The 14,591-nt window shown below is 44.8% G+C and overlaps 1 protein-coding gene across 2 annotated transcripts; it reads right to left on the bottom strand.

Moving 5' to 3' along the window:
- Positions 1-7,798: 7,798 nt before the first annotated feature.
- LOC113470832 (titin-like) lies at positions 7,799-10,780 on the bottom strand. 2 transcript variants are annotated; one of them, XM_026829561.1, is made up of 2 exons: positions 10,497-10,780; positions 7,799-8,117 (listed from the first exon to the last, which is right to left on the bottom strand). In XM_026829561.1, the coding sequence occupies exons 1-2, from the start codon at positions 10,717-10,719 to the stop codon at positions 7,900-7,902; spliced, it is 441 nt and encodes a 146-aa protein (XP_026685362.1). In that variant the 5' UTR covers positions 10,720-10,780; the 3' UTR covers positions 7,799-7,899. The 2 variants fall into 2 exon arrangements, with proteins under 2 accessions (XP_026685362.1, XP_026685363.1); XM_026829562.1 differs by lacking the exon at positions 10,497-10,780 and adding an exon at positions 8,552-8,820.
- Positions 10,781-14,591: the final 3,811 nt, after the last annotated feature.

The raw sequence follows: 14,591 nt of genomic DNA, 5'->3' as shown, positions 1-14,591 counted from the left end.
CATGCAAAAAGTTCGAGAACCACTGCTATAGAGTGAGTCATTTTGTCAAAACCTGCCACGGAACAGTGGAAGTTCCTCCTGCTGAAGCTGCTATTATTATTCAAGAGACGATAGTGGGAAGACAAACTAGTGACACTAAACGATGTATACCTACCAGGGGTTGGATGGAAGAGAATGCCCTAGGCATTAATCCCGCCCCTGAGTTAGAATTTTTCAATATTTTTTTTTTTTCTTTCTTTCTTTATTCAATTTTCGTTTTCTTTTGTTAATTAATCATTTTGGTATTTTGTTTTGTGTACCTCTTTGTAAATATTGTAAAATTCTAATAAAGTGTTATATAACAATAATAATAATAATAATGATAGGGCCCAGAAGAGGATGATGCACAGACTGTGTTAATTTTCCATGAAGAGTCCTCTTTCATTATACGCCACTGTGCACACAGAGGGTTTTTTTTTCCTTTTTTGGCCAGCCTACTTTTGAATCCAGCGCCGCCATGTTTGGGAGAAACGGTTGACGCAGGAGGGGCGGCCGGATTTGGATAACTGGTGAATCAGGAAGAATAGTCAGACTTACTTTTTTGAATCCAGCGCCGCCATGTTTGGGAGAAACGGTTGACGCAGGAGGGGCGGCCGGATTTGGATAACTGGTGAATCAGGAAGAATATCATGGACACTCGTTGCTATGTTGAAAGCGCAGAAGAGGAAGGTAGTAGAACAGTCATGAAAGACACTAAAAGTTCACAGCCGAAAAAACTTGGACCCCGCCGGGAATCGAACCCGGGACCTACGGCGTGCAAGTCTAGTGTCCCATTCGGCTACGGAGGTTGTTTGTAAAGGGAGTTTTCTACTTACTCTGAAGATGAATTAGAGTGAGTGACGAAAGGATTGTTAGATGGTTGGTGGGCAGAAGGGTTGTTATTGGTCAATGAAGCAGACTTGATGGGTGATAGCTGATGATTATCTGATCTGTAAACAAAAAATAGAAACAAGCAAAATAGGATAATACAGGATAATAAAATAATAAAATTTTATAAATAGGATAATAAAATTTTAATAAAAAAAAGATGAGTGTATCAACGCCGTTTTTATTTCGTAGCAATGAAACAACTCCTACATTGGATGTTTGTGGTCTGTGTATTAGCATGCTCACCCCGTAGTATGCCTCTCATCAGATGGGCGAGAAGAGACACAATGGAGTATTGTGAACATCAGAAAGTAACCCGTTGAAATATTTGCTATCGAAAATCGAGTAGGTACTAATTTTTGTTGATTATGGGGATCGAGCCCGGGACCTTCTGCAATTGAGTATCTACTTTAATCGAGTAGCGACCACCAGCGGCAAAAGGCTCTGTAGTACCACAGATACCTAATTCATGATTTGAATTTAGATATTTAAATATCAAAAGAAAGTACTGGGCCGCGGGTTCGATTTTCGCCCGGGACATATTTTATCCTGGACGGATAAGGTTCGCTATCGGAACGGCTGGCTTTCTCCTGTCCTGTCTTGCTTCTCTCTTCGATTTCAGGACGATAAGACCTTAGCAGATACAGTTCCCTCTGTCAAAAATCTTTGGAAAAAAGTACACAGTATACTTCTGCCTCCAGATACTAGCAGGTACATATTTATTGCTCATCTCCAAGTATAACAAAAGATAGAACATGCTATTCAAACATTTCTCCAAAAGACACCGAAACATTTCCTCTCCAGCACTGAAACTCCTTGAAGTCGCTTGAAGAGTGGCAAACTTTACTCCACCACTTGGGCAACAATCCAATCGAACCACTCTCTCATCCAGCCTAACATGCTATTCAAACATTTCTCCAAAAGACACCGAAACATTTCCTCTCCAGCACTGAAACTCCTTGAAGTCGCTTGAAGAGTGGCAAGCTCTACTCCACCACTTGGGCAGCAATCCAATCGAACCACTCTCTCATCCAGCCCCGATCCTTCAACTCTTCCTCTTGCGCCCTCATATCCTCCATCAAAGGCAGTACATAGCCCCAATACACCAGTCCAGCCACCAGCGCCATCAGCATCGCCACAACTAGGAGGTGACAGAACAGCCCTCTCCGCCGGAGAGCTTTCGAATTGACGTAAGACGTTTCAAGTTGCCGGCCCGATGTGGGAATACCCTTTTTTAGCTGAGTCCCCAAAGACGATGCTTTGGCGTATCCCACTGTTCGCCGGGAACCTTCAAGTACATAGCCCCAATACACCAGTCCAGCCACCAGCGCCATCAGCATCACCACAACTAGGAGGTGACAGAACAGCCCTCTCCGCCGGACAGCTTTCGAATTGACGTAAGACGTTTCAAGTTGCCGGCCCGATGTGGGAATACCCTTCTTCAGCTGAGTCCCCAGAGACGATGCTCTGACATATCCCACTGTTCTCGAGGATCCTTCGTTGAGAGTGTTTCCACTACTTAAGACACGATTTTTTTCGAGCATGTAGGAACGGGCTTTTACATGATTATTATTATTATTTAAGGCGGTCTCTTCTTGATCCCTTGTGTGCCGCGTCCATTTTTGTCTAGGACTACTGCACTGTAGACGGGCCTTTAAAAGAAGCGAAGCAAGGGAATCTTTGAACTCATCTAAATTTCCATTCAATTCCTTAAGGAAATCTTCGAACTCAGGAAATTCCGAGTGCCAAGCCTTATGCGGTCCTTTTCGAGATGTGGCTCCACTGTCCTCCCCTTCACAATCAACTTCTTCCCCAGCTTGGATCCTTCGCCATGGTCCACTTTTGATGCAAACCCAAGTCTTCCCTTCAGAGAACCTTTGGGAGACGCTTGAGTTCCTGTTCCTTTCTCGAAGGCCCTTTCTGATTTTCTGGGAAATTCCGAGTGCCAAGCCTTATGCGGTCCTTTTCGAGATGTGGCTCCACTGTCCTCCCCTTCACAATCAACTTCTTCCCCAGCTTGATTGGCGCGGCCCAAACCCTCAACAATCCTCTGAAAGACACCCCTCTCATACAGCAAGACATGCTTCACGTCAACTTCGTACGGGTTCGGAACGAATCGGATGAATTCGTTGGATTTCGCGTTCGTAAAGACATCCTTCGGGTTCGGATCCTTGGAGAGCTGGACGATTAGGATCGCGAACGGTTCGTAAGCATCCGTGAAAGCGGTGGCGGATTCGGTTGAGACGCTGGAGGAGTCAACGTTGCGCTCTTGTGAAGTCCAGTTAGAATCGCTGAAACAGTTCGTTGAGTCTTTGAACCTGGGTTGTGACGTTCGGTAGAATTCACTAAAACCGTTCGTTGGAGTTCCTTTGAATCTGGGTTGTGAAGCTCTATTGGTGACTTTTGATAGGTCTATTGATGGTTCCCGAGAGTTCCAATGGTTAGATTGCTTCTGCCCGCAATTATCGTCCATCCGTGAGTTCCAACATTTGGATGTTTTACTCCGGAAACAAGTGCTGTCATTTGGGAAATTCCAGGAGTTAGATTGATAGTTTTGGCGGCGAATGTCGTTTTGCGAGTTTCTTGCCCCGTCGGGGTATCTGTTCTCCGCGAAGCTCCGTTCCGTTCGGGGATGCCCGAAGTTAGAACTTTCGTTCTGGGAGATATGGTCGGTTTGTGAATATCTTTGTTCGTTCTGACGGAAATTTTCGGTTTGTGGATTTCTTTCGATGGGAAATGTGTTCTGTATAATGTGCGTTTTGCTCGTTTTGTCGGCGGCCATTTTGTTGACGATAAATTTGATGCATTTCTTCATCGAGTTGAACCCGAACACCCCTGCTGGTAGAAAAAGGGTATTCGTTAGGTCCCGGGTTCGGTTTCCGCCCGGGGCGAACTTTTTAAATAAAGTTTCTCCTTGGGACTGGCTGGTAGAGGAGGAGAACTATCGATAGCACTATCGATAACTATCGATGGCGCCGACTATCGATGGGACTGGCTGGTAGAGGAGGAGAACTATCGATAGCACTATCGATAACTATCGATGGCGCCGACTATCGATAGTTCTTCTCCTTGGGACTGGCTGGATTTCTCTTATCCTGTCCTTCTCCTCTCTTCGATTTCGGCGCGATAAGACCTCCGTTGTTACAGTTCCCTTATCAAATCTCATCACTCCTTGACTCATTTATACACCTCACATCTTAACCCTTATCTTGTTTACCGCTTGAAACGTGAGCTCACTTGATGTGACAGTGTAGCTATCATGAACGAAATCACCTACTATGGGAGAACTTTGAACCCCATCTTTCCGACTCCCCGTGAGCTCACGTGACGTGATGTTTCTACCTTGAACCTCACCTTGTTTGCCACTACAAGTCATCGCCAGCGCATTCATATTCTCATTCAGAACCGTGAACAACAAACACAGGGGAACGGGACAAAATAGGGTCGCGGTCGATTTCGGGGAGCCGTTTAGGGGAAGGGCGCCTGTTTTGGACACACTGAACATGTGATAACTAACACTCTTCATTTGGGTATACATAATTAGTATTAGTTATCATTTCATCTTAATTTATATGGAACTTCACAAAGTTACTGAGTAATCCATCAAGAAGTTCCTACTAAGTATGGCTTTCTCCTATCCTGTCTTTCTTCTCTCTTCGATTTCGGGACGATAAGACCATAGCAGTTACAGTTCCCTCTGTCAAACCTCTTATAAAAAAAAAAAATCCTTTTTCTTACCACACTTGCTGCTACGGGCCACTTGTGTATTTTCAATGAAAAGAGGGCCTCTGAGTTAAATTTTGCTATTTCTTGATGAAAAAATTCCAAGAATTAAAGAGTCTGTCCCTCATGTTAATGGAGATGTTTTTAAAACATGGGTTTCTGTGGGTAAACTCCATGGAATATACTTTGGCAGTCAGGATGTTGAAGTTGAAAATTCATATCTCCCTGGCGAAAGTGCCACAGAGAGGAATAATAAAACACGGCTTATGTTTCCACTTTCCAATCGATTCATCGATATCCAATCGATTTATCGATATCCATTCGATAAATCGATATTTATCGTCGCATAGCGCCTGTTCTACTTACTGGAGGTGGAGGGGGTATTAGTGGGCGTTCATCTTCTTTCCCTTACCCAATGTATTAACTGAATCGACAGGCTATCATCCGTCCTCACTCTGTTCAAACTGGGATTCATATGCACAACCTTCCCCATCAACGCCACATCCAGCACGTTCCACTTGTAAAACAACCGGGGGAAGGGCACAATATTGGCCCCGCGCGATTCCGGGACCAACGCCGCTTTGAACACAAACCACCGGAGCGCGCACGAAACCGGCTGCGACTCGATGCGATCGATTATGACGTCGTAAGAAGCGTTTACAGCGCGATACGTCGGGTTTGTCGTTTTCAGGAGGCCGTATTGACGACGGTTTAATCGCTCGAGCAGATGCTCGGTGCTCAGTTTCTTTTTGAGAAACGGATTCTTCACCTGAAGAGAGGTGAAAAAACAGCTTTTTTTCCAAACGGCAAGTGGGAGGGGGCCTTTACAAAGCTAAACTTCCAGAAAAAATCGACTTAGTAGGAACTTCTTGATGGAGGACTCAGTAACTTTGTGAAGTTCCATATAAAAGGCCGTATTGACGACGGTTTAATCGCTCGAGCAGATGCTCGGTGCTCAGTTTCTTTTTGAGAAACGGATTCTTCACCTGAAGAGAGGGGAAAAAACAGTTTTTTTTCCAAACGGCAAGTGGGAGGGGGCCTTTACAAAGCTAAACTTCCAGAAAAAATCGACTTCGTAGGAACTTCTTGATGGAGGACTCAGTAACTTTGTGAAGTTCCATAATATAAATTAAAATGAAATGATAACTAACACTCTTCATTTGGGTATACATAATTAGTATTAGTTATCATTTCATCTTAATTTATATGGAACTTCACAAAGTTACTGAGTAATCCATCAAGAAGTTCCTACTAAGTAGATTTTTTTCTGGAAGTTTAGTTGTGTTAAGGCCCGTTCCTGCCTGTCATAAGTTTCATCCAGTTTTTTTGTTGTGTTAAGGCCCGTTCCTGCCTGTCATAAGTTTCATCCAGTTTTTTTGTTGTGTTAAGGCCCGTTCCTGCCTGTCATAAGTTTCATCCTGTTATGCTCTTATCGTCCAGAAATCGAAGAGAGAAGGAAGACAGAATAGGAGAAAGCCAGCCGATCCGAGAAATCCGCCCCGGGCGGGAATCGAACCCGCGGCCTAGCGCTTACAAGGCAGACGCACTACCAACTAAGCTAACTAGGCTGGCTGAAATAAAATAAACTATATACAAAATATTCCAACTAAGGGGCGGGATTAATGCCGTAGGCATTCTCTTCCATCCAACCCCTGAGTTGGCTTTCCTATAGTGTGATAACTAACACTCTTCATTTGGGTATACATAATTAGTATTAGTTATCATTTCATCTTAATTTATATGGAACTTCACAAAGTTACTGGGTAATCCATCAAGAAGTTCCTACTAAGTCGATTTTTTTCTGGAAGTTTAGTTGTGTTAAGGCCCGTTCCTGCCTGTCATAAGTTTCATCCAGTTTTTTTGTTGTGTTAAGGCCCGTTCCTGCCTGTCATAAGTTTCATCCAACTTTTTCGGAATGTCCAATGTAATTAAAATGAGAGTGTTTCCACTACATAAGACACGATTTTTTTCGAGCATGTAGGAACGGGCTTTTACATTATTATTATTCAAGGCGGTCTCTTCTTGATCCCTTGTGTGCCGCGTCCATTTTTGTTTAGGACTACTGCACTTTGAACTCATCTAAATTTCTCATCTTACCTCTTTGGTTGCGCAACCCAACGAAATGTCCGAAACGGACTCGAGAGAATGCATCGTGGACACTGATGTACTCATGGACGAACAAGAACTATTCGACACCAGTTTATCAATATCGATATCCAGTTTATTGATATCGATATCTGGACACAATCCATTTGACGATCTCAGCAATTTCGAATCGAATTTGACGGTCAGGAACTGAGTTGTCGCGGTATTTCCTTTAAACAGCTTATGGTTCGATCCCTTGAGATGACTCAAATGTCCGAGACGGTCTTCAGATTTTGAAGCTTTCGGAGGCTGCCGCTTGGAAGAATCTCCAAGGGCGGAATCTTCTCTCAAGCCTTGGGCGGATTTGCCGTGTCCCAATGTCCCCCAGTTTGAAGGATCCTCACGACCGTGCAAAGCCCCAGCTTCGCCCGCCCCTCTGGGCTCGTACCCGCCCATTTCCGGAACCCCGTCTTTGGACCTCCTCCGCGCGCCGTTCCCCCTCAAATGTTTGGGCACTTTGTGCGCACGGTGAGTGTTTCCGTAGGACGCCGGAAAGCTGGCGTTGTTCGGAAGGCCCGCGGGATTGGGCTGTTTCGGCGCATAGCTGGCCGATTTGGGTAAGGGTTTGGGTAGTCTGCTAGGTTTGACTTCGCGGGCGTCTTGGGACGGACGACTACAGGCTCCTTTATCCTGAACAGAGCGGTCGGTTTGGAGTTTTCCCCCAAAGTCCAGAAACCCTTCAACGGAGCCCTCACCGTTGTTGTTGACATGATTGTCGGAATTCACTACAGGCTCCTTTATCCTGAACAGAGCGGTCGGTTTGGAGTTTTCCCCCAAAGTCCAGAAACCCTTCAACGGAGCCCTCACCGTTGATGTTGACATGATTGTCGGAATTTACTTCTGGATAAAAAATAAGAATTAGGTAAATAATGTCAAATATTAAAACATGGCAAGCTCTAAGCTTCAGGTTCATGCTTTTTTAAAAAAGAATTTAGTCACAAGCACAGGCCTTTTCGTCGATTGAGTTTGTATGAAATTTAAATAAATAAAGTATCTTGAGAAGAAAAAAAATAATCTCACCTTCATTGGACACCTGGTCACACGACACCAAACGCAGCTCTCTCAACCGGAGCCCCTCCACTGTTGCCAACTGTGACAGCGATTCATTGTCAATCAGCGTCAGACTCAAATCCAAACTGACCAGTGTTGCCGCGTTGAGCGAAATAAAATCGAGAATGTTGACGAACGTGAGCACCGTTTCCGATCGATACCGAGGGACGGGACAGCTTCGCGTTTCTCCGGAAATTCTTCGGTTTCCTTCGCCTCGAGTTCGGGTTTCCTCGGAAATTCTTTGGTTTTCTTCGCATTGATTGCGGGTTTCTTCGCCTTGAGTTCGGGTTTCCGCGTCAGACTCAAATCCAAACTGACCAGTGTTGCCGCGTTGAGCGAAATAAAATCGAGAATGTTGACGAACGTGAGCACCGTTTCCGACCGATATCGAGGGACGGAGCAGCTTCGCGTTTCTCCGGAAATTCTTCGGTTCCCTTCGCCTTGAGTTCGGGTTTGCTCGGAAATTCTTTGGTTTTCTTCGCCTTGAGTTCGGGTTTCCTCGGAAATTCTTTGGTGACTCAAATCCAAACTGACCAGTGTTGCCGCGTTGAGCGAAATAAAATCGAGAATGTTGACGAACGTGAGCACCGTTTCCGATCGATATCGACGGACGGAACAGCTTCGCGTTTCTCCGGAAAGTCTTCGGTTTCCTTCGCCTTCAGTTCGGGTTTCCTCGGATATTCTTTGATTTTCTTCGCATTGATTGCGGGTTTCTTCGCCTTGAGTTCGGGTTTCCTCGGAACTACATTGGTTTTCTCCGGATTGAGTTCGATTAACATCGGAACTTCTTCGGTTTTCCTCGGAAATTCTTTGGTTTTCTTCGCATTGAGTTCGATTTTCCTCGGAACCACATCGGTTTTGTTCGCATCGAGCTCGACAATTTTCGGATATTGCATGGGTGTCATTTGACGCGAAATTGTTGGACGGATTAGAAGCGTTGCGTGATGCATTTGGACTCGAATTCAGGCTGTTGATTGAAGGGGCATTATTGGTATTTGAAGGCACGTTGCATTGAGTTCGATTTTCCTCGGAACCACATCGGTTTTGTTCGCATCGAGCTCGACAATTTTCGGATATCGCATGGGTGTCATTTGACGCGAAATTGATGGACGGATTAGAAGCGTTGCGTGATGCATTTGGACTCGAGTTCAGGCTGTTCATTGAAGGGGCATTATTGGTATTTGAAGGCACGTTGTTGTTTAGGCTGGAAGAGAAAGTACATAAATGTCTGGGTGAGGGACGTTAAACAGAGAGGATACCAGCCTGAAATTTCCCTTCCTAAAGAAATGGCAAAGGTTGAGTGCGAAGGGCATCCACTCGAAAAATTTGTAGCCAAAACCAAATGTCAGCCCAAAGCGACCACCCTGACTAGGGCTGATTGAGAGGCTGACGAAAAACTTTATCGCAATTCTCCGGGCGATAATCAAACCCACTACCGTCCAAGCTAACTCAATTACCGTTTTGAAAAATCACCTCTCTGGCTCATTTTCTCCATTGGAGGCCGAATTTACAATGTATTCTCGCGACCCGAAGTGATCATTTACTATAGGAAAGCAAACTCAGGGGTTGGATGCAAGAGAATGCCTAAGATGGTGATCAAGAGGAATTGGAGCCCAACGCAGGCTCAGGGAAGTGTGTTGAAACGGCGCCATCTTCAAAATGGGGCTCGCGGTCACAGATAGACAGTTCAAAAAGCAACAACAATATGGGACCTTGGAAAAGCAACGTCAAGATGGGACCGACAAAGTGGAGCTCACAAACAGAAGTCAGTTTTGACGGCAGCGTTGCAACACGGTCGGTTCGAAGTTCGTCCAGCCATCGTCGCGAAACAGTGGAATGGATTTCCGCCCTGTCCGAAACGTTTGAAGAGATGAACTCGAGAACGGCCCTCCAGAACCGTCACAACCGGACGTCTTTGACGCTGCCTCACGAACGAAACGCGCAAAGAAACTGTCCTGAGAAGCGTCTTAATCAGGCAAACTTATCTCGCAAACAGGGTCTTAATCAGGCAAACTCATCTCGCAAACAGGGCCATTCGCAGAGACATCCTCAGACATGTCGTGAAGGGAAATCCTCACAAAGAGAGGGCAGACTTCCCGCAACGCTGCCGTCAAAACTGACTTCTGTTTGTGAGCTCCACTTTGTCGGTCCCATCTTGACGTTGCTTTTCCAAGGTCCCATATTGTCGTTGCTTTTTGAACTGTCTATCCGTGACCGCGAGCCCCATTTTGAAGATGGCGCCGTTTCAACAAACTTCCCTGAGCCTGCGTTAGGCTCCAATTCCTCTTGATCACCATCACTGGCGGCTTCCTCTCTATTCGCCGGTGGTTGTGTCCGTGGCAGTTTCCGAGTGGAATCTGGCTGGAATACGGTTTGGTGTGCCTTTCGGTTCGCCAACTCTGGAGGCGATTTCTTAGAGCGAAGGAGTTCCTTATAGGGTAGTCCACTCCAACAGGGCAACTCCTTTGAAGGCGATTTATTGAAATGGTGTAATTCTCTGGAGGGCGATTTATTGAAATGGTGCAATTCTTTTGAGGGTGATTTCTTCAAATGGGAGAGTGCCTTCGGATGAAGCCGTTCTTTTGAAGAAGTTTCCTGTGACTGATGACCATTTCTGGGCATTTTCCACGGACGCGAACTGCTTTTCTGCGGCATGAAAATTGCCTTGAGTTCGGGTTTCCTCGGAACTACATTGGTTTTCTCCGGATTGAGTTCGATTAACATCGGAACTTCTTCGGTTTTCCTCGGAAATTCTTTGGTTTTCTTCGCATTGAGTTCGATTTTCCTCGGAACCACATCGGTTTTGTTCGCATCGAGCTCGACAATTTTCGGATATCGCATGGGTGTCATTTGACGGGAAATTGATGGACGGATTAGAAGCGTTGCGTGATGCATTTGGACTCGAATTTAGGCTGTTCATTGAAGGGGCATTATTGGTATTTGAAGGCACGTTGTTGTTTAGGCTGGAAGAGAAAGTACATAAATGTCTGGGTGAGGGACGTTAAACAGAGAGGACACCAGCCTGAAATTTCCCTTCCTAAAGAAATTGCAAAGGTTGAGTGCGAAGGAAGAACTTTAAACAGGGAGTACACCAGCCTGAATTCCCCTCGCCAAAGAAGTAGCAAAGGTTGAGTGCGAAGGACATCCACTCGAAAAATTTGTAGCCAAAACCAAATGTCAGCCCAAAGCGACCACCCTGACTAGGGCTGATTGAGAGGCTGACGAAAAACTTTATCGCAATTCTTCGGGCGATAATCGAACCCACTACCCTCCAAGCTAACTCAATTACCATTTTGAAAAATCTCCTCTCTGGCTCATTTTCTCCATTGGAGGCCGAATTTACAATGTATTCTCGCGACCCAAAGTGATCATTTACTATAAGAAGGCCAACTCGGGGGTTGGATGGAAGAGAATGCCTACGGCATTAATCCCGCCCCTTAGTTGGAATATTTTGTATATAGTTTATTTTATTTCAGCCAGCCTAGTTAGCTTAGTTGGTAGTGCGTCTGCCTTGTAAGCGCTAGGCCGCGGGTTCGATTCCCGCCCGGGGCGGATTTCTCGGATCGGCTGGCTTTCTCCTATCCTGTCTTCCTTCTCTCTTCGATTTCGGGACGATAAGACCATAGCAGTTACAGTTAAAGTTACAAACATCGTTCCCCGATTATTTCACCTAGATAAATTTCATGACATGACTTGGACTCGAACCACCAACCTCCAGATCCAAAGTCCAACGCGTTAACAACTGCACCACTGAGGTTGGTGACAAACTAAAAAGACCAACCTGAACCTAGACTCAAGTCTGATCCTGATTCGCTCATGATTTCCACAGGCAATATTCCACCAACCAATGAGGTGGGAGTATTTTGCGAGTATTCTACTGCTGACTATTTGAACAACCAATATTGTTCAACTCTCAATGCAAATCCACGGCAGTCAGATTGAATAATATAAAACAACAAATTTGACACGGCTTTTGATACCATAATTTTGTAAAGACTTACTAGCATACTATGCAACTGGCCATATTCTTTTTTTTTTTCCTTTCTTCTTCTTCTTCTTCTTTCAATATGTCTTCAAGAGCCGAAAAAACTTCGACCCCGCCGGGAATCAAACCCGGGACCCCGCAGGACAGGTTGCTGTTTCACTGAACTTTGAAAATCGATTCTCAGGTGGATTCGGATCAAAATTTTGTGCTCTGGCTCGTGGTTTTTCTGTTTATCGAATAAAATGAAAAAGCTGTGACCTAAAAACTGACACAAGGTCTGTAATTTTTTTGAAAAGAGGTTTTTTTGGACTTTTCTCGGAAACGAAAACCGAAGTTTGGAAAATGACCCACAGAACCTTGTTGGAAATGATGAGATCTACCTACCCTGAGACCCGTTGTCAGTGTTGTTCTGGCGCACCCTGTATATATATTAATTGCTTGATTGATTATTGATTGTATTGATTGATAAATATTAATTGATTGATATCCCTGCTTACCCTTCAAACTCACTCCTGTTCAGTCCCATGAGACCGAAATCCGTCACCGCGTCACACGACACCAGGCTAAGCTCGGTAAGGCACGGGCAATGACGAAACACCGCCCCAAGCGTTTCATCCGTGACCGTGGTGAAACAGTAGCTCAAATCCAGCACCCGGATCTGGGTGCATTGGGACGGAAGGGGTAGGAACAGGGCTGGCGTCAGATTGAGGCCACTCAGGATGAGCGAGTGTAGATGGGGGGCAGGGGAGGCGAACATTTGTGCTAGACCCGCGCCTGTAATGAGAATGCATAAGAATAAGATAGAAGAAGAAGAAATGAATTTATTCATAAAATCTACGCTATTCTACGTGGTTTGTTCTACGCTAAAATTTACGGATGCGTAGGGAATTTTTTTATTATTATTATTTAAACAAGGTTTATATTTATACTCGTATTGGCATATTTGTAAACCCTACCTATGAAAATAAATAAGACCTTGTTTAGACTGCGGGAGTAAAGGGACTTTTCATTCTCATTCTGGCAGGATAAACAAGGTATATTCTATTCTATTCTTTTATGAAGGAAGGGTAGCTTAACATCAGCATACTAATCAATACTATTAGGTATTAGGTAGAAATAAATAAATAAATGGTTTTTCTGTCCCTTCATTTGTTCAGCACAGGTGCAAAACCAGAAAAGAAAGAAGTAAGAATAGAAGATAATAGAATAGAATCGTTTGTTCACTCACAAGGCGAGACAAGAGACTCACCTGTTATTTGATTACAATGTGAAATGTCCACATGTTGCAAACTGGACAGGACCCGGTTCAAGTCTCGTGCCGTCTGATCACAAGGCCCTGGCATTCGTTTCTGAGGCGTGACTTGTGTGTTTGAAGGATGTCCTCTGTGAGATCCCACATTAAAAGGCTCCGCACTTCCTTTCTCAAGTGCACCTTTCGAAGACTTCTGAGGGTGTCCCTGGGCTGCCTGTTTGTGAGGCTTTGGACTTGGTTTCTCAGGTCTACCTTGTGGTGGAGATCTGTTGGTGGTCTCTAGCCAAGATTACTTGGTCCGTCCCGAACCGCAGTCCACCATGATGAAGACCTGTGCTTTTCCTCTGTAGCATGATAAACCCTTAACCTTTGTAATCTCCAGCTAGCCGGGCTGGTTAGGGTTTGACTGCTCTGATTTATAGTCGCACAGCAAGACACTGGACAGAGTAAAGTCCCCCAGCCTTGTCAAAATATACAACACCTTGTTTAGACTGCTGGGGTAAAGGGACTTTCCAGTCTATTCCAGCAGGATATACAATGTATACTTGTGTATTTTCAATGAAAAGAGGGCCTCTGAGTTAAAATTTGCTATTTCTTGATGAAAAAATTCCAAGAATTAAAGAGTCTGTCCCTCATGTTAGTGGAGATGTTTTGAAACATGGGTTTCTGTGGGTAAACTCCATGGCATATACTTTGGAAGAAAGGGGGATAATGTTGAAAATGTATATCTCCTTGGCGAAAGTGCCACAGAGAGTAATAATAAAACACGGCTTATGTTTCCACTTTCCAATCGATTCATCAATATCCAATCGATTCATCGATATCCATTCGATAAATCGATATTTATCGTCGCATAGCGCCTGTTTTACTTAGTGGAGGTGGAGGGGGTATTAGTGGGCGTTCCTCATCTACTTTTCCTTACCCAATGTATTAACTGAATCGACAGGCTATCATCCGTCCTCACTCTGTTCAAACTGGGGTTCATATGCACAACCTTCCCCATCAACGCCACATCCAGCACATTCCGCTTGTAAAACAATCGGGGGAAGGGCACAATATTGGCCCCGCGCGATTCCGGGACCAACGCCGCTTTGAACACAAACCACCGGAGCGCGCACGAAACCGGCTGCGACTCGATGCGATCGATTATGACGTCGTAAGAAGCGTTTACAGCGCGATACGTCGGGTTTGTCGTTTTCAGGAGGCCGTATTGACGACGGTTTAATCGCTCGAGCAGATGCTCGGTGCTCAGTTTCTTTTTGAGAAACGGATTCTTCACCTGAAGAGAGGTGAAAAAACAGCTTTTTTTCCAAACGGCAAGTGGGAGGGGGCCTTTACAAAGCTAAACTTCCAGAAAAAATCGACTTAGTAGGAACTTCTTGATCGAGGACTCAGTACCTTTGTGAAGTTCCATATAGATTAAAATGAAATGATAACTAACACTCTTCATTTGGGTATAAATAGTATTAGTTATCATTTCATCTTCCATCAAGAAGTTCCTACTAAGTCGATTTTTTTCTGGAAGTTTAG

Source organism: Diaphorina citri, unplaced genomic scaffold (genome assembly GCF_000475195.1).
Source record: "Diaphorina citri unplaced genomic scaffold, Diaci psyllid genome assembly version 1.1 scaffold1862, whole genome shotgun sequence".
Taxonomy (NCBI): domain Eukaryota; kingdom Metazoa; phylum Arthropoda; class Insecta; order Hemiptera; family Psyllidae; genus Diaphorina; species Diaphorina citri.
This window is presented reverse-complemented; position numbering and strand designations above follow the sequence as displayed.